Source organism: Bos grunniens, chromosome 24, assembly GCF_055505025.1.
Source record: "Bos grunniens cultivar Pamir isolate PY7600 chromosome 24, Bosgru_T2T1.0, whole genome shotgun sequence".
Lineage (NCBI taxonomy): Eukaryota > Metazoa > Chordata > Mammalia > Artiodactyla > Bovidae > Bos > Bos grunniens.
Window position 1 is genome coordinate 59,157,599 of NC_141188.1, and position 26,290 is coordinate 59,183,888.

The 26,290-nt window shown below is 47.8% G+C and overlaps 1 protein-coding gene, 1 long non-coding RNA gene and 1 pseudogene across 3 annotated transcripts in view; 2 read left to right on the forward strand and 1 right to left on the reverse strand.

The window, feature by feature from the left end:
* Positions 1-13,302, reverse strand: part of LOC147346351 (uncharacterized) — a 34,336-nt gene extending 21,034 nt beyond the window's left edge. For both annotated transcript variants that reach the window (XR_015154122.1, XM_086373651.1), the window contains exon 1: positions 12,874-13,302. Coding sequence is in view for 1 of the 2 variants with exons in the window: in XM_086373651.1 (XP_086229777.1) it covers positions 12,874-12,952 (79 nt within the window). In the remaining variant the exon portion in view is untranslated. The remainder of the gene's footprint in view (positions 1-12,873) is intronic.
* Positions 13,303-13,405: 103 nt separating this feature from the next.
* On the forward strand, positions 13,406-19,550 carry LOC147346353 (uncharacterized). Its single transcript, XR_015154130.1, has 2 exons — positions 13,406-13,782; positions 17,236-19,550. It is a non-coding gene; the product is annotated as an uncharacterized LOC147346353 (long non-coding RNA).
* Positions 19,551-23,209: 3,659 nt separating this feature from the next.
* Positions 23,210-26,078, forward strand: LOC147346354 (tripartite motif-containing protein 64 pseudogene; annotated as a pseudogene).
* Positions 26,079-26,290: the final 212 nt, after the last annotated feature.

Genomic DNA, 26,290 nt, shown 5'->3' on the forward strand with positions numbered 1-26,290 from the left:
TCACCGGGGTTTCCCTGGTGGCTCATTGGTCAAGAATCCACCCGAAATGCAGGAGACACGGGTCTGATCCCTGGGTCAGGAGGATGCCCTGGAGAAGGGAATGGCAAGCCACTCCAATATTCTTGCCTGGAGGATCCCATGGACAGAGGAGCCCGGCAGGCTATGCTTCCTGGGGTGGCAAAGAGCTGGCTATGACTGAAGCAACTGAGCAGGACACAGCAGCCACACGGTTTTCAGTCTGCTTTCCAGTTTTTCGATCTTACAAATAGTGCTGCACTGAATACTTTTATGTACATGTCTTAGTGTGCTTTTGTGACCGTGTTTATAGATTCCCGGTAATAGGATTACTGCACCAAGAGGGGTGTACTTCCAATTTTAATTCACTGTCAAATTATCCTTTAAAAAGTAGACCAGTAACACTTCCAGCGACAGCATTTGAGAATGGCATCTTGCCCACAGCCTGACCAATACTGGATATTGACCAGCTTTTTAATTTTGACCTATGAATTCACTGAGAATTGATCTCTCGTCAGCATTTCTATAATGACGAATGAAGCTAACCATGTTTTCCTGTGTTTACTTTTCTGTAAATTCCATGTTCATATTCTTCCCTTTCTTCATTTTCACCTTGAATTATTCAGTTTTTATTTATATGAATGTTTTCTAAACTGAGGAAATGTGGCTGTGGTCTGGATTGCTAATATTTTTCCCTGGATCTTTTTTTCTTTTGACTTTATTAATTATCTAATGTTAGAAAGTCTGGATTTGAGGCTCTGTGGGCTGCTTAAGAATGCCTATTCTGGCCCAAAACTACACGTATTTTGATCAGTTTTAAGTGTAGTCCCTCAGCTGTGTCCGACTCTTTGCGACCCCATGGACTGTAGCCCACCAGGCTCCTCTGTCCATGGGATTCTCTAGGCAAGAATACTGGAGTGGATTGCCATCTCCTTCTCCAAGGGATCTTCCTGACCGAGGGATCAAAGCTGGGTCTCTCGCATTGCAGGCAGATTCTTTACCGTCTGAGCCCCCAGGGAAAGAAAGAAAGAAAGAAAGTTGCTCAGTCGCGTTCGACTCTTTTCGACCCCATGGACTGTAGCCTACTAGGCTCTTCCGTCCATGGGATTGCTGCCGTCTGTTCTAAAGGTTCATCTGATGCCTGTTGTTCCTCAGTCCCCTTGAGACATCAGTTTAACAAAACGCTGAAGTTTGACCTTCCTTTTGACGGTCCTAGCTGAGATCTTCCCCAATTCACAAATTCAGCAAAAATAACCAATATGCTTGAGGTTAATTTAATTGATTTTTTTTTCCTGGTTCCAAACCGTTGTCTGGGTTATTGATTATTTTCAAATGTCCTTTATACAGTCCTGATTGAATAAGCCATCCCATAAAACCTGGCCTAATTAAAGTCCTGCCCTTAAAACACAAGAATCTACTTGAATGCTTTTCCTGAAGCTTTTGGGGAAGAGGACTGCCCCCTTGGTCTTCTGTGTGCCCACACCTTCAGCTAAACCATCCCTGAGAGTAGCTGGGACTTTTCGGAGGGCCCTCACGGCAGCTTTGTGTGTGTGGAGGGGAAGGGGTTAATGATGGTGAGCTGCACAGATCCTGGTAGACAGATCACAGAAGCACAACCTGGGGGAAAGTCAGTATTTCTAAAGCTCTGGCCTCATGGGATTTTACCCCCTGAGTTTTAGCTCGCAATGTTTTTGGAGTTTGTAAACCTTTTCATGGAAATCAGCCCACTGCTGTTTTACACAGCAACCCAGGGAGAGTCATACTATTCTTAATACTTTTATGTAGGAAAATGGAAGTCCTGGGAGATGAAGCTAACACAGCGGCAAGGGCTGAGCTGGGACGCAAGTCTCTTTATTAGTACTCTGAGTCTACTGGTCCTTCCCCAGTTCTCCCTGCTCTTCCTGGTTATGTCAGCTTCCACGGAACAGAACTGCCAAGCTTAAATACAATGCTTTTTAGCAATTGGGATGTAATTGCTGTGTAAGTCATGCTGGTTCCTGCTCTACAGCAGTGTGAATCCGCTGTATGTATACGTGTATCCCCGGGTCTCTTGAGCCTCTCCCCGCCCCACCCTCATCCCACCCGTCTAGGCCATCACAGAGCTGAGCTCCTCATGCTGAACAGCAGCTTCCCGCTGTTGTACACGCGTGCCAGTGTGTTTATGTCAAGCCGCATCTCCCAGGTCCCCTGCCCCCTCCTCCGCTCTGTCTGTACATCTGCGCTCTGTGTCTGCATCTCCATTCCTGCCCTGGAGCTAGGTTCATCTGAAGCACTTACTGAAATAATCACCTCTGTACTCTGTTTATTTGACTTCTGTGCAGAGTACATCATGAGAAACGCTGGACTGGAAGAAACACAAGCTGGAATTAAGATTGCCGGGAGAAATATCAATAACCTCAGATATGCAGATGACACCACCCTTATGGCAGAAAGTGAAGAGGAACTCAAAAGCCTCTTGATGAAAGTGAAAGTGGAGAGTGAAAAAGTTGGCTTAAAGCTCAACATTCAGAAAACAAAGATCATGGCATCCGGTCCCATCACTTCATGAGAAATAGATGGGGAAACAGTGTCAGACTTTATTTTTCTGGGCTCCAAAATCACTGCAGATGGTGAATGCAGCCAAGAAATTAAAAGACGCTTACTCCTTGGAAGGAAAGTTATGACCAACCTAGATAGCATATTCAAAAGCAGAGACATTACTTTGCCAACAAAGGTCCATCTAGTCAAGGCTATGGTTTTTCCTGTGGTCATGTATGGATGTGAGAGTTGGACTGTGAAGAAGGCTGAGCACTGAAGAACTGATGCTTTTGAACTGTGGTGTTGGAGAAGACTCCTGAGAGTCCCTTGGACTGCAAGGAGATCCAACCAGTCCATTCTGAAGGAGATCAGCCCTGGGATTTCTTTGGAAGGAATGATGCTAAAGCTGAAACTCCAGTACTTTGGCCACCTCATGCGAAGAGTTGACTCATTGGAAAAGACTCTGATGCTGGGAGGGACTGGGGGCAAGAGGAGAAGGGGACGACAGAGGATGAGATGGCTGGATGGCATCACTGACTAGATGGACTTGAGTCTGAGTGAACTCCGGGAGTTGGTGATGGACAGGGAGGCCTGGCGTGCTGCGATTCATGGGGTCGCAAAGAGTCGGACACGACTGAGCGACTGATCTGATCTGATCTGATCTGTGCTCAAGGAATGATGTAACTCTAAGGACACTGACCTTCAACCTCCAAAAAGAACTGAGCCAGGTCAGTGGATTAAGTAACACAGGATCCTAAGGCTCCTGGGATATGTTTAGATAGGGCTGCCATATAAAATATAGCTGCTGCTGCTGCTGCTAAGTCGCTTCAGTCGTGTCTGACTCTGTGCGACCCCATAGACGGCAGCCCACGAGGCTCCCCCATCCCTGAGATTCTCCAAGCAAGAACACTGGAGTGGGTTACCATTTCCTTCTCCAATGCGTGAAAGTGAAAAGTGAAAGTGAAGTCGCTGAGTCTTGTCCGACTCTTAGCGACCCCATGGACTACGCCCCACCAAGCTCCTCCATCCATGGGATTTTCCAGGCAAGAGTACTGGAGTGGGGTGCCATTGCCTTCTCCAATAAAATATAGCATCCCTAGTTATCTGAAATTCACACTTCAGATAAACAATGAATAATTTTTAGTATGAGAAAGCCCCAAATATTGCATGGGACATACTTACCCTAAAAATATATATATTTGAAGTTAAAATTTAACTGGACATTCTATGTTTGTAGTTGCTAAATCTGACAAGTCTAATAGAGGAGAGAGAGTTTCTTGATACATATAACAAGATTTGTGATATTCTTGGTCTGAGGAGGTATTAGCTGAGTTGCAACAGTGACTTTCTAACATGGAAACTAATATAGAAATATAGAAAGATCACCTTGTAACACTTTAAATCTCATAGACAAGAAATACTTTTGCTCATTTTTCTTGGTATCAAACTAAAAAGTTAATCAAACATTAAGTATCAAAGTCTTAGCAATTACAGAGGATGTGTGCAATTATTTATCTTTAAACATGGTATTTGCATCATTATCAACAATTCTGAATAAAAAAGGAAACACCACCTTACTTCAAAATACAGTTTTGGTGAATAATAAGTTCAGTCAATGGAACACAATGAAAGAAAATGGTATCCAAAATTATTTTTAAGAGTGTTGATACAGATATTGACATGGAAGTGTGTTGAGGATAGAATATTGAATAGAAATACAAGCTGCTAAAGTACTGTATTTTTGCAAAACAATTGTCTTTTGTCTATTAAAGTGTACCTTCCCCCCTCACGCTTCAGCATCTCTGAAATTAGGATGCCTGTAGGATTTATTGCTATTATCAGTGCTTTCGGGCAGCCGGCAGACGATGTCACTGTCATTGATGAGAGCTCAGTGACGGCTGGGCATGGTGTCGGCGCACTGCGTTATCTGCATTGTAGGCACAACATACTTTGAGTTTGCCATTGAAAATGTCTTCCAGGATTACACTGTGATTCAGCATTGAAACAAAGCTATTTTCTGTGCAGAAGCTTGAAAACGAAGTAGAGGGGACTAAATTAGATTTCAGTGAAACAAATTTTCTTTTTTATCTTGGAGAAATAATCCCAGTTCTATATTGTCTTGCAGAGCAGCATGTGCTTTACAGAACCCAAGAAAGAAAGAGACTCTCAAGTAGATGAAGGGATGTTGTCTTTTGTTTCTGAGAAATGTACAGAAGGATTGCCGATGACAACCCAAGGAGCAGCGTAAGACAACTCATCCATTTCTGGGCCTGTGAGCCAGGGCCAGGGAGGGCTGAGGCGGAGCTAGGGTAGGCAGCCCAGCCAGCAGCTGGGGACTCTGGCTGCCTGGTCTGTCCTGTTGGCGTCTGGTCCAACTCAGGCTGGGCTCTTGGCAGCTAAAGCCAAAGGCGGGGAGAGGTTGAGGAGGCCAAAGCAGCTATCTGAGCAATAGGAGAAGGAATGGTTTTGGGCGAGAGGGTACAGACAGACAGGGATAATGCTACCCCTTAATTTGCATTTTATCTGTTATTTGGAACTTGCCCTGGTCACTTGGGAGCCTCAGGCAGAGGGAAATCCTTGGGGCTCAGACCAACGGCCAGACTTGCCCTCTGAGCTGGTCCCAAACCTCTGACCCAAGGGTCCTTCTTCCCCAGCAAAGCATGGAAGGGAATTTATAGCCACTGGAGTCTATGGTCTGAGATACAAAGAGAGCAGGAGCCACGAAGGACTAGGCCTGTGGTCTCCCAGGATAAACCATCTCATGCCCCTACCAACAGCCAGTTGAATGTCTTTTCTCTCAATATTTTCTCCATCATATCTCCCTAACAATAGTAATAATAATGCTAATTGAGTGCTTACTATGTGCCAGCCACTGTCCTAAGTATTTTATAAATATCATCTCATTTAATCCTTGGGCTTCCCAGGTGACTCCATGGTAAAGAATCCTCCTGCCAATGCAGGAGATGCGGATTCAATCACTGAGTCAGGAAAATCCTCTGGAGGAGGAAATGGCAACCCACTCCAGATTCTTGCCTAGAAAATCCCATGGATGGAGGAGCCTAGCAGGTTACAGTCCACGAGGTCACAAAAGAGTCAGACACGATTGAGCACATATGCATTTAATCCTCACCATAGTCTGGGAAGGTAGGTGTACTTTTCTGAATTTTACAGAATAGCAAATTTAGGTTCAAATCCACCCAATAAGTGCAGGAAGAGGACTCAAACTTCAGGTTCTCTGCCTGCAAATCCCCTGCTCTTAAGCACTACCCGCAGTACATCTCTCTGAACGAAGACCCCTGACCGGAGCTGTCCTCTCCTGACTAATCCCACTGCTGCTGTTTTACTCCTGCTCCTGGGAGCTGCTTCCTCTCTCCACTTCCCACCTACACATCAAGCAACTAGCAGAGCCAGCCCACACTCTGTCACCGTCCTCTGCACCCTCAGTGGGCGCTTGGCCCTCGGTACCTCCCAGGATCCCTTGTGCCTCCAGCCCGGAACTCAGCTATGTGAGCCTCCCATGATCCTTGGTGCCCCCCATAATCCCCTGTGCCCCACAGCCTGGCTCTCAGCCTTCTGTGCCTCCCCCAATCCCCCTGTGCCTCCCATGATCCTTTCTGCCTCCCATGATCCTTTCTGCCTCCCATGATCCTCTGTGCCCCACAGCTTGGATCTCAGCCTTGTGTGCCTCCCCCAACACCTCTGTGCCCAAAATTAGCAGATGCTGTCTCCTAAATACCACCTTGGGCCTGCTGGTTCCCCGTGGCTGGCTGAATTAAAGACACCCTTCTGAGCCTGACCACTGAGGTAGGCTGGGACCTCTGTATTCACAGGGTCTGGCCCAAGCCCAGATCCAGCTTTCTAAAGTGCCCCTCCCACAGAAGGCTGGCTGGGGCCAGGTCTGAGACTCCTGCTCTGACCAGAGTCCTATCTCTACAGTCCACTATGGGGCCATGCATGTAATCGCAATAGAGTTAGTAATTCTAAAGCCAAGTCTCTTCAATCCCATCATGAGCTCCTTGAGGCCTCGCTCCTCACGTGACACGAGCAGTGGGCAGTGGTCTCTGTGCTCGACTCCACCGCCAGGCCAGGATGGGGGCTCTGCAGAGGCACTCCTGCACCGGACGTGGGTCCTAACCACAGTCATCCCCCAGGCTGACACTTGGACCCAGGAGGTGATAAGGGAGAGCAGGCTGGGACCACGGCAGGAGAGGCATGAGGGGACAGCCTGACACGCCTCAGGGCTCCAGCTCTGACCGTAAGACCACTGACCAAAGAACCAGTCTGGCATCTGACTCAGCGGCTTCTGGAGTCAGTGGCTCTAGAATAGAAACCAAACAAGTGCCGACCCCATTCTTTGCCCGACGTGAAAAGAAAAGCGAAATAAAGTAGCTGCAGCCAGGACAGAAAGCAAATGAACTAACCTGAATTTTAAAGACTTCTTTCCATTGAACGTGGTTTTATTTATTTTTTTTAGTTTTTGTTTGATTTATTTTTTAAGCTATTTTTTTTTTTTTGGCCATACTACGAGGCACGTAGGACCTTAGTTCCCTGACCAGGGATCGAACCCGTGCCCCCTGCATTGGCAGCATGGAGGCTTAACCACTGGACCACCAGGGAAGCCCCTGAATGTTGTTTTAATTCAGAGTAATTCTTGGGTTGATTCTACTGAGACCTAAGTGTGCCAGGAAGTGGGGGTAGAAAAGGAAACAAGAGTAGAGAAAGTTTCGTTGGGAGGTGCTGGTGGAGAGAATTCAGGGGAGACCCAGGGTTGGAGGTCAATGTCTGTGAATACCTCCCTATGCAACAGGGAAAGGCCACGGGGCAGGGAGCAAGGAGAGAAGGGGAAGTGATGACCTACACACAATGGAGAGCTCTCCGTGACAGCGGGATCTAAGAGAAACGCTTGAGGAGGGTACAAAAGAGGGGAACACACCCAGAACTTGCACCCCAACTGCTCAGCCCAAGACAGATCTAAAGGGAAATGGAAAGAGAAGGTGCATTACGACGATTCTGTAAGTAGCTCTGAATTTCCTCCCAAGTTTCTATTTCAAGGATTCCACACGAGGATGTGTGTTGTAAACTAGTCCACACAGGCCTTGGCCTTCAAGGAAATTATAACAGAGACCGCCAACCTGGGGTTCATTTGAGATTGTCCAGAGTATGTGGTTGAGATTGGGCCACCGATCACATCGGGTGGAGTTTTCACACCACCAAGCAATTCTCATGGAGAAGGCGATGGCAACCCACTCCAGTACTCTTGCCTGGAAAATCCCATGGATGGAGGAGCCTGGTAGGCTGCAGTCAATGGGGTCGCTAAGAGTCAGACCTGACTGAGTAACTTGACTTTCGCTTTTCACTTTCATGCAGTGAGGAGGAGGAAATGGCAACCCACTCCAGTGTTCTTGCCTGGAGAATCCCGGGGATGGTGGGCCTGGTGGGCTGCCATCTGTGGGGTCGCACAGAGTCGGACACGACTGAAGTGACTTAGCAGCAGCAGCAGCAAGCAATTCCTGGACACCAGCTGGGTGTGCTACAATTCCATTCTAACCCTATCTACTTGGAGACAGCATCAGACCCCACAGGTTAAGGGCTCAGCCCCACAAGATGCACCCTCCGCCTCACTTCACACCCCAGTTGCAAGTCCAGGTTGTCATCTGTGCTTCTGAGCAATCAGAAGTTCGCAGAACCTGCTCCTAGGATGGCATTAATTTGCTAGATTGGTTCATGGAACTCTGAGAAACATTTTACTTACTAGATACCTGTTTCTTATTTAAAAAAAAAAAAAAAAAAAAGATAAAGCTCAGGAACAGTCCGACAGAAGGAATCTGCAGGGCAAGGGGCGGGAAAAGAACACAGAGCATCCGTGTCTTCCTCCCGCCAGCCACTCTTCCCAAACCTCTGACATGCACACAACCCAGAAGCCCTTTGAACCCCACCCTTCGGAATTTTTATGCAAGCTTCACTACATAGCATGACTGGTTAAATCATTGGCTATTGGCTATTGATCTGACCCTTCTCTCCAGAGGCCCAGGGGTGACCCTAAAAGTCCCACTCTCTAATCATGTGGTTGGGGCCTCTGGCAACCAGCCCTCCTCTTTTGGTTACCTAGGTTCCAAAAGTCACTCCATTAATGTAACAAAAGGCATCTTTAGAGCTCTTACCACTTAGGAAATTTCAAGAGTTGTAGGAGCTCTGTGCCAGACTTGGGGATGAAGACCAAATACGTATTTATTTTTAAACATATCACAATCACATCACAATAGTCATTCACTCTGTTCCTTTAACCCTTAGACATCTAGATGACTTTGGGATTACACTTAGGAGCTTCACAGTGTTTGTGGGAAGGTGGGATGGAGGAGAGATGATTTTGTGATGCCAACCCAAGTCCAAGTAGAGAGCTACCTAGGATAGACCATGAACAAATGAATAAACGCATCAGCTAAATCTTGTCTTCATGTGGCATTTCATGAAATGACTTGGCTTCTTCCATATGAAGTCTCTGGTGATGGGAGAAGATGGTGCCATCAGAATTTCTTGAAAGTCACCAAGGGCAAGGGGAAGAGCTAGATTGGCCCCTCTAGCCTGAGGATCTGTGTCTGTGACTCAGCATTTGGCCTGGGCACTGGGTTCCCTTGCAGGAAGGAATCACAACCACTACTCCCTTCAAGAAAGGAGGCCCAGAGCTTCCTGGCTGCTGAGATCCATTCTCAGGGAACCCCGTTGAGCCCAGCAGGGGCTCGCTCTGTCCTTCCACAGTCTCGTGCTCACCGGTGTAGAAACCCTCAAGGTGACAGGTTAGTGGGTTGTAAAACACGACGGAGCACCTGGACAGAGGTCATGGACCGGGGTACAAACAGTGTGACGCACAAGAGTTTGTCCCCAGTGCCCAGAATTGAGCTGCTCTTGGAAAAACAAAGTCACGAGTATTGAAACTCAGCTTCCTTAGGTAGGGAAGCTGAAGAGAACAGCAGAGTTGCCTTCCAAAAAGTTGAGCTTCAAGTCCCTGCCTTGACCTGTATTAGCTATGTCTTTGATGATTCTTCTTTCGATTTTAAAATCAGGAAATAGATCAAAGATGTTCTAAGGATTTAATAACAACAACACTTAACAGGGCTTACTTATTTACCCTGTGCCAGGCACTGTTCTAAGAACTTTATGCATATTAATTCACTAAATCCTCACCGTGACCTTATGAAACAGGTACTGTTATTTAGACAAATTCATCAATGAGAAAAGGGAAGCACAGAGCAGTCCGGTGCCTCTCTGAAGATCACGCAGCTGGAAGGTGGGAGGGCTGGAGGCTAAACCCAGGCAGCTTAACCTCAGGGTCGATAACGACACTATGCAAGAACATGAGCAAACATAGGCAGAGAGGAAAAGGTACTCAGACGACTGCATTTCACTGTTTTTGAAAGACAGTTTCCCCCACACTTTACCATCTTGAAAGTCTTCTGTGTTCATATCTGAAAAATTGCTAGATTCAATTAATTAGGAAATGACCTTGAGATGGAACTAATTTCTGAATAATTCTTCCAATTCCAAGTTGTCTCTTTGTTACTGTAATAAACGTGGTTAAAATGAAGCATTTATTGCCTGCCTACAGTGGATAGTGGCTAGCCAAGCCCACGCTGGAGCTCTAAACACCAGACGAGCATCAGCCGCACGACCTCATCTTCCACCCCCGACCCAGCGCCCCCGCACGGGCGGCACAGGCCTCCTTCCCGTTTTGAGACACAGTTGAGCGTGTAGGTCCCTCTGCTTAGAAATCCTCTTCCTTACGGCTCCCTCTTAATTTCTGTCTGTTCTCTGTTCAAATGGTAGGGCCCTGGCCATCACTCTTTCAACCTGCATCCTTCCCTAAACTCACTACCCGCTTCTGACTTCATTTTGATTATGGCTCACCTCCTTTTGGATGTAAACTCCATGGGAGAGGCCAGTTCAGCCTGATTTTCTTGGTTGGTTGAGTAGGTTTTGCTTCTGCACAGCCAGTATCTAGAATGATGCCATGGACAGTGTGGCTTTCTACAAATACTTCTTGAATGAATGAATGGGTGAGGACTCATTGAAGATTCTTGTTCGATGTTGAAGGAAGATTTACTCTGAGAGTATCTGCTTATCTTCAGAGCAGGGAGGCCGTGAGGAGAGGCCAGGCAGAAGGTTAAAGGGCCTGCATTCTACACCTTGTCTCATTAGCAGTCCCAGAGGAGTGGCCAACCTTCAGAAGAACTGGGATGAAACAGAACACTTTGGCAGAGTGCTAGACAGCATCTCGATTAATTTTGTGATTTAGAAAAGTGAGGAAAGAACCACCAAATGCAAGGCATCAATCTTGCCTGGATCATAGCTTTTAAAAAGAAAGAAAAGAGCTCTAAAAGAGATTTTGGAGATAATTGGGAAATTTTGAAAATGAGCTAAATATTAGATGCTATGGGAAATCCCATGGGCTGAGAAGCCTGGCAGACTATAAGTCCATGGGGTCGCAGTGTCAGACACGACTGAGCAACGAAACAACAATTAGGGAATTCTGTTAATGTAGCTCTGGTCATGGTACTCAGGTTAAGCAGGAAACTCCTATTCCCAGGGACATGTGCTGAAATGTTTAGCTCAGAAGTAGCATAATAAGTTCTGCAACTAGTTTGTAACTGCACTCTGGGAGCACGTACTGCTCACTCAAATGATGACCATCCGCTTTGACCCCCCAGGAGTCAGGTCCCTGCCCCCACCATGCCGAATGGTGTTCTGAGCCCACTTCCACCCATAAGAGCAGGAGCTTCAGTGGGAGAAGGGGCTGGTGTGGGACCGCAGTGATAGAATCAGGACTGTCAACATTCTGGCTTTCCTGGGTCCTGAGTTAGGACATTGGTTTGAAAGTAGCTTTGATTCTCTTTCCCTCACGTGGGAAATTCAGCTCCCTGGGCCTCTTTTTCTTTACCAGCCAACAAACGAACAGTGAGTCAATGCAGTTCAAGACCTTGGTAGCTTCTCGGTGTCCATCTTTGTTTTGCTTCTCTTCATTAACAAAGATGAATGCACCTCCCAGGTCGCCTAAGCTTTCAGAGCAAATGACAAGCTAGTATCCTCAGCTTTGCTACACGGAGAGGAAACTCAGAAATATGAGGTGTGTTTTTCAAAGGCAAAACTTTGAATGGTAAAGAATCTCGGATGAGACCCAGGATTTCCAGTTCTCAAACTTCAGCCTTCTTCATGGCGAGAGTTTAGCATTCTTCATTGGAACTAATTACCTTCTTTTCCTTTTCAAAAAGCCTGCAGTCCAGGCAGGAAAAGACCAGTCACTCACCCACGGGGGGCGGGCGGGCTTCCAGCAGCCCCGGTGGAAAGTTACCTGATTTTGTTTTTCTCTGTTTTGCAGCCTGTGCCTGAGTACAAATATCAGGGATTTCAGACATGCCACACTGAACTTCAACCTTGCAGGATTCAAATCCATTTCATCTTAAAAGAATGCATCCCCTTTAATTTAAGAAAGGAAAAAAAAAAAAGATCATTTTAAAGCAGCCAAGGCAGAGATTCTGGGATTTGCAGGAAGAAGTTTATAAATTTATAAACTTATAAATTTATAAATAGGATTATAAATGGGGCAAAGTGTACCCTTTCTCTGAAATTCAAACTCCTTGCAAGTACCATGGCTGGGAATTTAAAGGAAGTCATCTGAAAGGCGAACGTTTGTCTTCATCATGGTTTTCCAAACAAAAGGAAAACTGTTGGCAAAAACACACCAACTTTCAGAGACCGAGAGAAGCTGGTGAAAGGGACCTGGGTGTCCCTGTGGTGAGGCCTGGGAGTCGGGGGGCCTTTCCTGCTGTTTGAAAGAATATCTATACAGGGAGACTGAGATTTCATCTCACTGACAAGGTGAAAAGTCAACAGTAATTCTGAAAAAACAACATATATATATATATAGTTCCTGAAACCAGGAGCAGCTTTTGAAAGTACAAAGCAAGTTTCTACAGGCAGGCTGGCGAGGCCTCACAGTGAGGCCAGAGCCGGCGAACGAAGCCGGAGCCTGGGCGACCCCTCTGGGCCCGCTGCGGTGCTCTTCCCATTTCAGAGTGGACCTGGGGCTTCTGCCATGTGAATGTGCCAGCCCCACGGGGCGCCAGCCCTCCTGGAGCCCCTGGTCTCTCCTAGGAGCGAGCGCTCAGTTTGACCTCAAGTGGTTGGAGGGAAGGGACCCGAAAAGAGAGGCAACCTCAGGGCTCATTTCCTGAGATCAGTTCTCAGGAAAGAAGAAGAAAAGCCAGAGCACACTTTTGCTTGCCCTCCGACTTTTACCTGAGATGTAACACGATAACCATACATAGGTGTAAGGAAATGGCAACATACCGGCTACTGAAGGCTGCCTCCTCTCCTCAGAGGTTCGTGGGCTTTGACCAGGAGAACCAGACCTCACTTCAGACGGCATTTATCACTAGAGAGTGACAAACAGCTTGCTCTCACGGGGTAGGAAGGCAAAACAACAAAGTGGGCTGAGGAGGGAAAGAAACGATCAGAAACATTAACAAGTAGCAGCTGCAGACCCCCTGCGCTAGGGGTGGGGGAGGGGAGGCAGCCCTGCTGATGTTATTAGTTTTGCATGTCTCTTTTTATCTATCTTTAAAAAAAAATACAGAATGTGAACTCCGTTTGTCTTGCTCACTGTTGCGATACCAGAGCTGAGCAGATAAGGAGGCGCTTAATAATTGTTGGCGAGAACAAATAAGTAATTCTAAGTACGTCAGAAACGATTGGTCCAAGAGGAGAGTCAGACTGGCTTCCCAAATGTTGATCAAGAGCTGAAAGTAGGATGAGCCAAGGGTATGCTTAATAGGCTCTTAGGATCAGGTGACTTTTCTAGAGCTAGAATTCTGAGGAGGTGCAAGGTAATAGACTGCAGTCTTCTTGAGAAGAAAGAGTTAAACAGGTTGAAGCCTGCGTGTCTGAGGGGAATGTGTTAGGCAGGGGTAAGGGCCTTCCGCCGGGCTTAGCGAGCTTGACCAAAGGTGGTGATGACTAAGGGCTAAGGTTGTGGCCTCCCTCCCTCCCTCCAAATCGATCCTTTAATGTGACTTATCAGAAAGAGAAAGAAACTTGTTTACTTTAAACCCCTGGATCCCATAAAGGGAGTGGGGAAAGGCTTAAAACCCCAGACGCTCAGGGCTGGCGCCCACAGCTGCCCCCACACAGCCCGCAGAAGGCACATCCCACTGGCAGAGAAGGGGCCCAGGGCGGACAGACGCCCGCGCGGACTGGAAGGTAAGTGCGTCCCCACACACTTGCCAGCGTCTTCCAAAGCGTCTGTGCGATTCGGGCTGTTCCTTTGCGGGGGGAACACTGACTGTGAGAAGTGGGGGTGAGGTGCGACCCAGGTGTTTAAAAAGACCCCCGAGCAATGTGTCATGTTACACACACCACATTTTAATTCATCCGCCATGATTATTCTGTCTTCAGAAAGCCTAAGAAAACCAGAGACTTTCCTAAAGATGCTTCTGCCCACCCAGTGGAGGGAGAGAAGATCCTTCCCAGGTGGCTCTAGTGGTAAAAACCCACCTGTCAGTGCAGGAGATGTGAGAGACTCGGGTTCGATCCCAGGGCTGGGAAGATGCCCTGGAGGAGGGCATGGCAACCCACTCCAGTATTCCTGCCTGGAGAATCCCATGGACAGAGGAGCCTGGCAGGCTACTGTTTATGGGATCACAAAGAGCTGGACACGACTGAAGTGACTCTGCACATGTGGAGGGGTTGTGGACTTTTATTTCTGGCCTTGGAGTGGCTATATATGAAGCCAATTTCTATTTTATGATGGTCTGATTTATCAGTAACGTAAGGCCTTTGAACGAGAGTCTACCAATAGGATACTAGCATTCGGACGTTTATTTGACCAGAAACCCTCCCTTCTTTCAGAGCAAGCATGGCCGCAAGGCTCCCTATGTTTTGTTCTTCTACTTCTAAAACTCCAACATTGGAATTCTTCCTCTGTCCAACTAGGATTGTTCCCTGGACAGCACTGGAATTAGCTGGGCACCTGCATAGAAATGACACTGGTTCCTAGGAATCCCCAGACTTCAGCAGTTCTCTTTAAGAAGAGTCTACTGAGGGACTTCCCCAGCGGCCCAGCAGCTGAGACTCCGAGCTCCCAGTGCACGGGACTAGGGTTCGATCCCTGGTTAGGGAACTAGATCCCACATGCTGCCTCTGAGACCCGGTGCAGCCAACAATATTGAAAAAAAAAGTCTCCTGAGACCCCAGCTTGGTTGAGAATTTGCCCGATGATTCTCGTTCTTCACCTCTGGTGATAGCAGGCATGATAGATACATGCATAAGCTTTCCAGATTCCCCTGATTTCAGGCAGGAGAGGGCAGGAGGAGAAGGGGGTGACAGAGGACCAGATGGCTGGATGGCATCACCGGCCCAGTGAACTTGAGTTTCAGCAAACTCTGGGAGATGGTGAAGGACAGGGAAGCCTGGCGTGCTGCAGTCCATGGGGTCGCAAAGAGTCGAACACGACTGAACAACTGAACAAAAGGTAGATTTCAGTGAAAAAAGAAATACTTCCTTGCCCTCTATTGAAAAGAACATTCTATTTTTAAATTTCCATGTGCTTTCAGAATGACAAGACTCAGGCATATGTTATGGACTTCTTTTGTCTTCTAGACTATAATAGCCTACAAGACTCAAATTGATGTGTTTAACACATCTATTTGAAATGACAGGAAATGCGAATGTGGAATTTTAAAAAGCGCATCTCTGTGTTTCACTTGCTTCTTAAGAATCTTTTTTAGGTGCTGAAGGGGTAAGTTTGCAGCGAACTGACGCTGCATGGTCCCCAAAGCACTTTCTCCTCAGCCCTCTGGAGTCGGCCCTGCGAGGTTCTCAGACCCTGGGGCACGACACATGGGAGCAGGGAGGCTGCCCACGCCCCGATCTGACCCGAGGAAGCACAGGGAGCTTTGTGATATTCTGGGTGCTTGTAAATCCAAGATATCTTTCAGGGAGCTGTGATGCCCACAGAATACTTACAGGCTGGTGGATTCACTAGAGGCTCAAGCTTTGTGAAGGCCTTCTCCTCAACAAACTCCCCCTTTCTGCCTATTCCCCACTTAAGAAAACAAACCCTTGACTTTCTTTTTTTTTTTTTTTTAAACCCTTGACTTTAAAAGAGGAGCAAAATCCAGTCTCTCCCGATCTTGATACCCGCGAGCTCAATAGGAAAATGGCAATCTGAACTGACCACGGCAACTAGAAACATCTAGAGATTCTGTCCAGGTTGGGAAGGTGAGGGAGGGGAGCCCAGGACACGGCTCAGAAATTTCATTTTAATGAACAGCTGTTTAGGGATGCCTGGGACTCAGCTTCTCTCAGCAAATCTCAGGAAGTAAGGCTCAAGAAGAGATGGTGGGAGATTTATGGAGCTGAGATCAGAGGAGAGAAATTTAACAAGATCCCCCAAGGCCTTTACTAGCTGTGAAAAAACTGCTGGCATGTGGATGCCTCACCCTGAATTAATTTCCAACCCCTTTGCCTTTAAGGATTCATTTTTTCCATAGGAAACAGCAGGTGTAATGATTTCCCAACCAGCTTATAAACTACGTTCAGTTTTTCATTAACTGGTGCTATTTAAGTTCAGGGGTTAAATTTGAAAATATGAAAGTTTTTTTTTAAACCTGCAGAATGAGAAGTGACTATGTAAATTTTAAAAACTATATCCAAGTAGATCCTGGCATTAACCACTTGCAATTTTTTTTTATTGGTGACATATGATTGGATGGCATTTGAAAAAAAATGAGAACATTTGACTTGCCCATTTAAACTACTTTGCAGGTGGACAGAATTCAACCACTCCTGCAGAAGCAAAGGAGTAATAAAAGATGATGGCCATTATAATTTAAAATTGTTCACAAGGCCAAGAACATAATAGGCACTCAATAAATGTGTTTGATTGATGCCATAATACCATAAAATAGTTATACTGTATAATAAAGCATTCTGCTAATAATTGCTAGGAAACTAGCCTGCAGCTCCGTCTCTCAGCACAGCGCTAACTTCTCACGCTTGTTGGCAAGCAGGGTAGAAGGGGGTGAGTTCTAACCTCCCAATTTTAAGGGGAGTGTTTTGCAATAAGGAATTTTTATTAGGGAATCCACGCCCCCAAAAAAGGTTCTTAAAGATGTTTACATTCTAATTATTTTTCTCATTACTAAAGCATTACATTCATTGCAGAATGAATAAATGCAGAGACCCAAAAGGAGAAAAAAAACACATTGTAATTCCACCACTGTGACATAGCCAGGGTTAATAGTTGATGTGTTTGCCCCAGGCATATATACCAGTTTTCACAGAAAGGGCATTTGAAATGGTTTTACAAACTACTTCTTCACTGAACCTCTTTCCAAGTCAACAACCATTTTTCTATAACATCACCTTAAATGACTAGGATGTATTGTAAATATGTCATACTTCTCTTATAATTGGACAGTTGCTTGCAGTTTTTACTGTTATAAACGGTGCCCTGTAGACAACCTGATAGGTAAACCTTTCTACAAATGGGTAGAAAAGAAAATCTTTTCTACAAACTTGAGGACTTTTTCCTGGCCATGAATTTCCTGGACCGAAGAAGTCGAGGTTTGTTTAGAGGAGGCAACACCATTAACACATTCACTGCCTCCTCTCTCTTTTCCCTGTTTACGCTTCTACCTTCTGTCTTTGCAGGTTAATGAAAGACTGACCCGCATGGGGCTCACCTGGAGACGGGGAGTGAGGTCAGACATTGCTGGGAGGCTCTGAGAAGTGAAATGACCTCAGGAGTCTGTCTGGCAGAAAACCCTCCAAGCGTGTCCTACCAGGACCTTTGTCACTAGTGAATGATTCTTTCCAACTGAGCTAAGATTTCTGCAGCCTCTCAGCATGATAGGTACATCCCTGGAGTGACCAGAAAGAGGGGTTTCTGTTCTATGTCCCTCAGGCAAAGACAAAGCAGATGAACCTGGCTAAGTCATCAGGAGAGGGGAAAAACCAGAGATGGTTCATCACATGAGCAGCCGCACCCAGCATGCCAGGGCTTTGCAGTAGCAATCGGGGTCAGCTGGAACTCTAGAGCCAGTCTGCAGTGGGAGTCCTGGGAGTAGTGCCCAGGGGAAGAATTCCCCCTGAAGAGAGCAGACCTCACATGGGCTGGGTGGGACTCTGCTGACGCTCTGCACCCTGTAAAGGTGATCCAGGGTCTCAGACAGGAACCAAAGGAGGTCAGTCCTTAATGGAAAGATGAGCACATGAACACAGTAAAAAAAAAAAAAAACAGAAAAAAAAAAAAACACGCTGATGTTGTACACCTAAAATGAATATGTTTTACATTTCAATAAAACTAGAAAGGAAAAAAAGAGGCAGGGATCAACATTCTGACCGTAGAAGCTGAGTGGCTTTTATGGTATGCTCACAACCACACAGCCCAGGCTGAAGAGGGCTGTTGCAAGGCCTGCCTGTGAATAAGGGCCATTTTTACTGGAAAAAAAAAATAAATGCAGAAGCTTTCATTTTCCAGTTATTAAGAATGGGTTGATTTTATGCCCAAAGCAAGGCTCTGGTTAACAACTCAGTTATCCTGGGGGAAAGAGTAAACTGGCCTCTACCCTTTTCCATTTCCAGCATTTGGGGGAAAGAAAGGATTAGATAAAATGCTTTATTTCCTCTCATGCTCCATTGTGGGCAGGAGTGCATATATTAGGCAGAAACCATTTTCAACAGGAAATCAAGTAAACCAGGAGGATTTATTCACAAGAGGCTCCCTTTGGCTAGAAAAGGAGAATTATTAACACAATGGAATAGTTCTCTCTTTCCATGTTCCTCCTCTGCCCCCCCGCCCCCAGCCCCCACCACCATCTCCCACTCGCTACTGTGACGGGAAACCACTGCGGTGAGATTCGACATCTGAGCCCCTGTAAACGCCTCTGTATCCAACAGCCATACTGAGAGTGGATCACAGCTTGTCTAAACGCTAGGTCCCCATGCAGCATAACTGTTCTCAGACTGCAAGGCTGACCCCAGTTACTGATGCTGGACTGGGGTAGAAGGTGAGGAAGAGAGTCAGGGAGGATCCATTACTCCAGTCGTGTTATTACCGTTTATGATGTTGTCTTCCACTAAGTATTTGTTTTCTAAAATCAGTTCCCACTAGGGATTCTTTTTCTCTCTTCGCCCTTTCAGAAAATTGATGCAACCAGATTTCCCATCCATTTCTGCAGGAAATCTTCCTTCCCGTTGCGGGTGGCCGCAGATCACAGGCAACGGATCCCTTTATTAGCATGTGTGTTGCAGCACACGCAAGTCCAGCGTCTTTCTTTCTCTCCATTGCTCAAGATGCTCCCGACGGGTTATCCCTCTTTTTTCTTTGCTCAGGTCTCTCCGTGAAACTGACGAGATTCTCTGATGATGCTCAGAGACTCTGGTGGAAGGTGCAAGTGAAATTAACACTTCCACGGCTACCGATTTCCCTTAGCAGAGCTGTGGAGTGTGACAATGGTGTTTGTGTCCAAACTATCAAACGCCATTATCACACTAAATAGCTACTGTTAGGCAATCCTTCCGCTCCCTGAAGGTGTTGACATCTGCTCGGTATGGGCAGGAAAGTTCATCTTACAGCAGGGCTCCCAGTCCTGTGTCACTGCTGAGGAAATTCTGGTCCTTTCGTGCTCATAACCAACATGTCATCTGAATGTTGCCTCTTCTCATGCTGTTGTTTTAAATAATTGATTTTGAGTCTTTGTGTTTTCCCAAGTCAATAAAACGATTACACCGTGCCCCAGAGCACCCAAGCACCAGGTTAGTCTCGTGGTAATTGTTCAACCCACGCTTACTGAGCTGAAATGGAGAGGAAAATGGTAGATGCGGAAAACTAAAGCTGGTTTAAATCTAGGGTTTGTAAACCACATGCTTATAGGTAAAAAATGAAGGTATGTGGATCTTCTACTTGTCATCATGAAGACGACTCTCCAATAAACTTGTACATGGCCTAAATGAGCTTTCAGAAATTCTAGAATGTGTTTGATTCCTACTGATTTTGATCAGTCACCAGGCTGACTGCTGAATTTGGATGCTAGGTCCTGATGGGTTTCCATCAGGAAATTACATGAACTACATATGGGCTGTCATAGTGAATCCGAGCATTTTAAGCCCAGTGTAGCACCTGGGACACTTGGCCAGCTGGGTGGTCTGGTTTGAAACACGTTCTTTCTCTGAGAAGTTTAAAGTAAGAGGTAGGTTCTGTCTACGCTGTCTACTTCTCTCCTGCGACTTGGCTATATGAACACTTATATGTTTAATCAGGAGCTTCCCTAGTGACTCAGTGGTAAAGAATCTATGCCTGCAGTATAGGAGATGCGGGTTTGATCCTTGAGTCGGGAAGAACCCCTGGAGAAGGAAAGGGCAACCCGCTCCAGTGCCAGGCCCTAGGAAATCCCACGAACAGAGGAGTCTGGTGGGCTAGAGTCCATGGGGTCGCAAGAGTCACCACCGGGTGACTTAGCAACTAAGCCACCACTGGGTTTAACCAAGTTAAAAGGGGCTGGAGTGACCATCAGAGGCCAGTTCTGATTTATTTATTTATTTACCCCTCATTTATCAAGTAAACATGTATTGAGTGGCTACCTTGGGCCAGGCACTGCCCTAGGCGCTGGGCATGCTTTTAAATTAGTGGGCGTTCACTGCCTCACGTGTGTCTGAGACTATTCTAATTGTTCCAGTTACGTCGTCGGGGACGGGAGAGGGGCGGCGGGGGGCGGGAGTCAAATGAACAAAACTTAGCAAAAGAGTTCCAAGTTCGTTGCTGGAAAGGACCACGTGAGTCCAGTCCACATGCCTATGTACACAGCACAGGTCCTGAGAAGAGGAGGGTCCTTTCCTGTCTGACCCCCAGCTCCTTCCCCTCCCATATTTCCTCCCTCCTGACATTGTCCATGCTCAAGAGGGGAGCCAGACCCCTCTGAAATAATTCACACACTGATACTTCTTTTTTGGGTTTTTCTGGAGAGCAGGAGAAGGAGAGTAGGCAGAGAGCGCGACTTTGCACGAATCACCCTGTGCACAATATTTCACTTGACCAGACATCGCAGAACAAAGCTGCCAGGATTGGAATCCACAGAGACTCGGCATCCACTGAGACTGGGCGTGGTTCTGGAATGGTCTGGTCACGCGGGGCTCCTGAATCTAAGGATCTGTCCCTTAGCTATTATCCTTCCTTGACCTGGTTATTCCACAAAGCCTCATGCTTCACCACTGAGGCTGCGTGGAAGCTGGGTTAACATCCCGGTACTGGATCCATATTCTCGGCCCCCGTCTGCTTTCTCGGGGATCTGTGGGAAGCCCCTAGGATAGGAGAGGGGTAAGTCATAGGACGATCTTTCCCTATGAGTTCTTCAGATGCAGAGAAAGCCAAATACCACGAAACCCTGAAACCGGGAAGTCAAAGATAAGGGTAGAAAATGAACATCTAAGCAGTAGTTTGGGATCAGGAAGCAGGTGGCCAAACTACTCAGACACAGACCAGCAAACTCAGGGACCCAGCCAACCGCGAGGCACTGCCTGCCCCGAAGTGCGTCCACAGGCTCAGCAACAGTTCCAGGCTGGCCTCTCACATCCCTCCTCACTCGCACTCACCCTGAGGTTTTGCTTGTGCATGCGTGCTATGTCACTTCAGTTGTATCTGACCCTTGGCAATGCTATGGACTGCAGCCCGCCAGGCTCCTCTGTCCATGGGATCCTCCAGGCAAGAACACTGGAGTGGATTGTCATTTCCTCCTCCAGGGGATCTTCCCCACCCAGGGATGGAACCCGTGTCTCTTATGTGTGTTGGCAGGTGGGCTCTATACCACTGGAGCCACCTGCGAAGCTCAAGATTATGCCCAGATGGAATTAAACAGGGGGCCCCAAAAAAGGACAACCTGCGTCCTTTCCGCCAGGTTGGCTCACATAACAGCTCACTGCAATTCCTGCCTGAGTTTACGCCGCATTCAGGGCTGGGGACCCACTCTTCCTGCAGGTCTGTGGGGAGCACACGTAGTGAGGCCACATCTCCTCCAGCCCGACACCCACATCTCTAATCACAGCCTCCTTCGCCAGCCCAGCTTGCATCTCTCCAGCTCCCACTGGGATGATTACTGCTAGTTGCCTGCAAAAAGCATCCCAGGGACACTTACTGACTCTGAATGTCATTTGCAAGATGAAAGGATTCCCTTGGAAGTGCTGTTAAAATCCCACGTGGGCAGACAGCCCAGGCAGCCATGTTAAGACGTCTCCTTCCCCCAGGAGACAGGCCTGCACTTTGCGAGGAGAATCCTTTCAGCCTAGAACCGTGGGTACCTGGAACGTGCCTGTTGCCACTGAGGGCCTGCCCAGTGTTCCATCCAGCCCCAAGGAGGGCCTGTGAGGCGGCATAACAGTTACCATATATAGATGGCTATTCTACCCTTGTTTTTTCAATGCTTCTTAAATCTATGTTTTCTGCTTGGTTACTTCCTTGAATCAGAAGACAGTATATTGTTAGAACTAGAAACCCATTTCCTCTTTGTTTCCATGAGGAAATGGAAGCCCAGAAGGTTAAGGAATATGCTCAGGCCATCATCCCATCTGTCTGTGGCCGAGGTGGATGCTGTCCTGGCCACTTCATCCCTGTGGTGGTCTGTTGAGTATCACCCGCCAAGAGTGGGCACGAATGGGAGTCAAGCAGCACTTGCTGAGTCGTGAGACGCCATGTCAAGTCCCCCACTCTTTTGTTCATCTGAGAACTGTCTTCCTCAGGCTTCAAGGAAACCCCCGCCCCCAGTTTGGTATTCTAGACTTTGGAGGACAGTCTGTGCTGACGCGCTTTCTCTGCATCCTTCCCATTTCCTGGACAGACAAGGCTTGTGTGGTGACTGTGTGTCTGGTATTGTCCCGGGCTCTGGGGACACAGGGAAAAAGGCCCCGTCCCTTTCCCCAGCTGCTCTCCATCCAGGAGTTGTTGGGTCGTCATCCAAATGAAGACACAGAGGCCTCGGGGCACTAGATACCATCACGGAGCCTCAGACAGGGCACCACAGGCTTTAGCTATGCCCTCCCTGTCTTTTCAGACAGAGAAACCCTGAATGTTTGAGGTTATACTTTTTTTTTTTTTTAAGTTACTGTTGGGAAAATAATCACTCATGTATTTTGACGAGGCTGCTTGCCAACAGGTTGTAAGTCAGGGCCATTTGTCGGGTTGGGTGGCAGGGCTGTGAGGGAAAGATCTGGCTCTTTTTACTTCTCCACTCACCAGCTTCAGGGGCAGCTCGGGATCTGCTGAGGGGCCCGAGGAGGAGCTGGGGGCTGGATTCGAGCGCTCTTCAGTTACATGCGTGAAGAACAGTCCTCACAGGAGCTCGGTGAGCTGTGAGTTGGTTCTTTCACGATGCAGCCTGGGTCCCTGTCACAGCACCCCTGCCTCTCTCCCTGTCGTGAAGAGCCAGCCCGAGGCCAGCAGTCAAACGCCCGTCTGCCCGTCCATTCCCCCTCCTTTGGCAGGGCTCAAGGAAGCCACTGGGGGCAAAGCCATGGCAGGCGCCACTAGGGCCTGTGGGGAGGAAGGCCGGGGGGGCACCCACTTTCTTCCCTTGAATATTCAATTTCCTTCTGGCTTTCTGTTGGAATATCTAAACACTCTGCATGGGATTCCACGATGAAGACATTCATTCAGCCAACATCAACCGTGTGTTCCTACTACATGCCAGGTGCCAAGCTGGTCACTGAATGCAGAGCTGAGGTGGTCTCCCAGAATTTACGTATAGACTACGCAGTCTAGTGAGGATGCAGGCAAATGAGGGCAGAGCTGAACCTCAGATTTTGTGAAGGAAAGAGAAGGGATACGGGGGGCGGGGGAGGAAGAAGGACGAATCGCCATCTGTGGTGTGAGAGAAAGGCATGAATAAGGGAAAGACACAGCACTCGGGGGCTTCAGGCGGCCACCCGATTAAAGAGAAATTCAGTCGTGACCTCGACGAGTGAAGTGTAGAAGTTTTCAGCTCGACAGAGGTTGGGTTACCTTTTGTCTCCAAAACGTTTCCCGGCAGTTCCCCAGAAAGCAGTGGAACTCCCAACCTGGGAGTTCGTATCTGGTGGGGCGCTCCCCTCTCAAAAGTACAGCCAAACAGCCTCAGAAACAAGACCACCTTTTAAGTGAAAGAAACACGTTTTGCCATTTGGCGGGGGGGTGTGTCTGTGTGCACACACGTGTGCTTGTGTATGTGTATTTGTAGTGCACGTGTATGTGCAGAATTTTAAATTTCGCCAAGGAGCTAGGTAAAATTCCTTTAAGATCTCATTCAACTGGGACTTTCCCTTCCTTTCTAGAACGCCAGTGCTAAGACCTCCAACTAAAGCACTCAGGCCAGAGTCCCGTTCCCAGCGCTCTGAGCCCAGGACCACTCGCTTCTTGCAATACTGCCCCCTACAGGCAGGACTTGTCCCTGCCCATTACAACCGCTGCGGTTGGCAAGGATTTCATTACCCGAGTACTCCAAATTAATTCATTAGGAGCTGCCTCAGAAGGGATCACCTGCTCCATCTGCATGAACTACTTCCTGGACGCTGTCTCCATAAACCGTGGGCACAACTTCTGCCGTCCCTGTCTGAGCCTTTGGCTGGCAGGCGGGAGCTGACCACGACCCCAGCTCTGAGGAGCAGGTCTGTGTGACACACCAAAGGCCTCTTCTGTGAGGCTGACCAGACCCTGCTCTGTGGGCCTGCTCTGAACGCCCCGAGCACGCAGCTCACAGCCACAGGCCGATACACAGGGCTGCTGAGGAATCCCGGGAGAAACTTCTGGAGAGAATGGGCTCTTTATGGAAAATGAAAGAAATGCAAATTCTGAACCAGGAAGCTGAAAAAATTCAGTCATTTAAGGAATATGTGGCCTTAAGGAAACTCTTGATTACAGCTTAGTACCAGAGGATATACATTTTGCTCCAGGAGGAGGAGCAGCTGCATCTGGAGGCCCTGAAGAAAGAGGCCAAGGACATTCGTCTACAGCTCAAGGAGAGTGTGTTCAGAATGACTCAACAGAGAGAAAGGCTGAAAGAAATGTACGGAGAGCTAATGGGATGTGCCTCAAGCTGGACACGGAGCTGCTCCAGGGCTTGGAAAATGTGCTGGAAACAAGTGACTTGGCACAGATGCAGAAGCCTCAGCCCGTGAACCCAGAGCTCCCTTCCTGGCCTGTCTCTGTGTTCCTACACATGCCGAACAACTTCAGCATGAACAATGTCCTGAGTCGGACAATGACCGTTCACCATGCGATCCTCGATGATGCAAGTGTGATGTCTGAGGATGACCACCCCACGCATCCAGACAGTCCCGGGGGAGGGAGGGTGGATGGGCGGGGCATGTGCCGTATCCTGGGGAGCTCGGGCCTTCACCTCCGGGAGGCATTGCTGAGAGCTGGACATGGCAGAGTCCTCCAGCTGGATTCTGGGGGGCTGTAAAAGCATCTTCACAAGTGATGCCAGTATCAGTATTGGTCTGAAGAAGCATTTTTTCTGTGTTCTACAAAGGTGAACAGTCAGTATGTTCTGTCCACCACCTCCCCACCCTTAGTTCAGTTTGTGGAAAGGCCTCCGGGTAGGATTGGAGTGTTTCTGGATTATGATAATGGAGCTGTGAGCTTCTCTGATGTTTTCGGAAGTTCCCTCATATATAGTTCCCTTCCTTCTGCCTTTTCCTCCCCTCTGATACCATTTCTTTGCCTTAAATCTCCATGAATTGTCCATTTTTTGGACCATTTATTGGAGCGTCTTCTCTGGGGATATTGCTGCCCTTCACTTCATTTGAGGCCACAGGATACCTATGTCCAAGCACACTGGTATTTAATGTAGCATAGTGATGCACAGGAGAAGGCGATGGCACCCACTCCAGTACTCTTGCCTGGAAAATCCCATGGATGGAGGAGCCTGGTGGGCCGCAGTCCATGGAGTCGCGAAGAGTCGGAAACGACTGAACAACTTCACTTTCACTTCTCACTTTCATGCATTGGAGAAGGAAATGGCAACCCACTCCAGTGTTCTTGCCTGGAGAATCCCAGGGATGGGGGAGCCTGGTGGGCTGCCGTCTATGGGGTCGCACAGAATCGGACACGACTGAAGTGACTTAGCAGCAGCAGCAGCAGACAGCAGAATCTAGCTTTAATTTTGATAAAATGAGTTTTCAAAGGCTTGCGGCAGAGAGGGAGAGGGGTGGGAGAGCTTGTGCGACTGACTCTGCTGACCCATTAAACGTGCCAGATGCGAACTAATCTTGTTCCACCTGGAGAACCAGTCTCTTCACTTTCCCAGCACATTTAGCCCAGTTAAGAGCCAATTAAAGTCCTTCTCATTTCTTAAGGCTGCCTATCTTCCAGACAGCATATTCTGTCTCCCACTTGGCTCTCAATAGCTGCTGGATACAAAGAAGTGAGAGATTGTCACCCACCCTTTGGATGGGCAGCTGCTGTATTTAGGGTCCCCCTCCCAGCACCCTACCAACTTGTACCAGAGATTTTTTCTGGGCTCCCCAGGTGGCTCAGTGGTAAAGAATCCGCCTGCCAATGCAGGAGATGCAAGAGACCCAGGTACCATCCCTGGGTTGGGAAATCCCCTGGAGAAAGAAATGGCAACTCACTCCAGTACTCTTGCCTGGGAAATCTCAGGGCCAAGGAGCCTAGTGGGCTGCAGTCCATGGGGTCGCAAAGAATCAGACGCTACTGAGTGACTGAGCACACACACGCCCG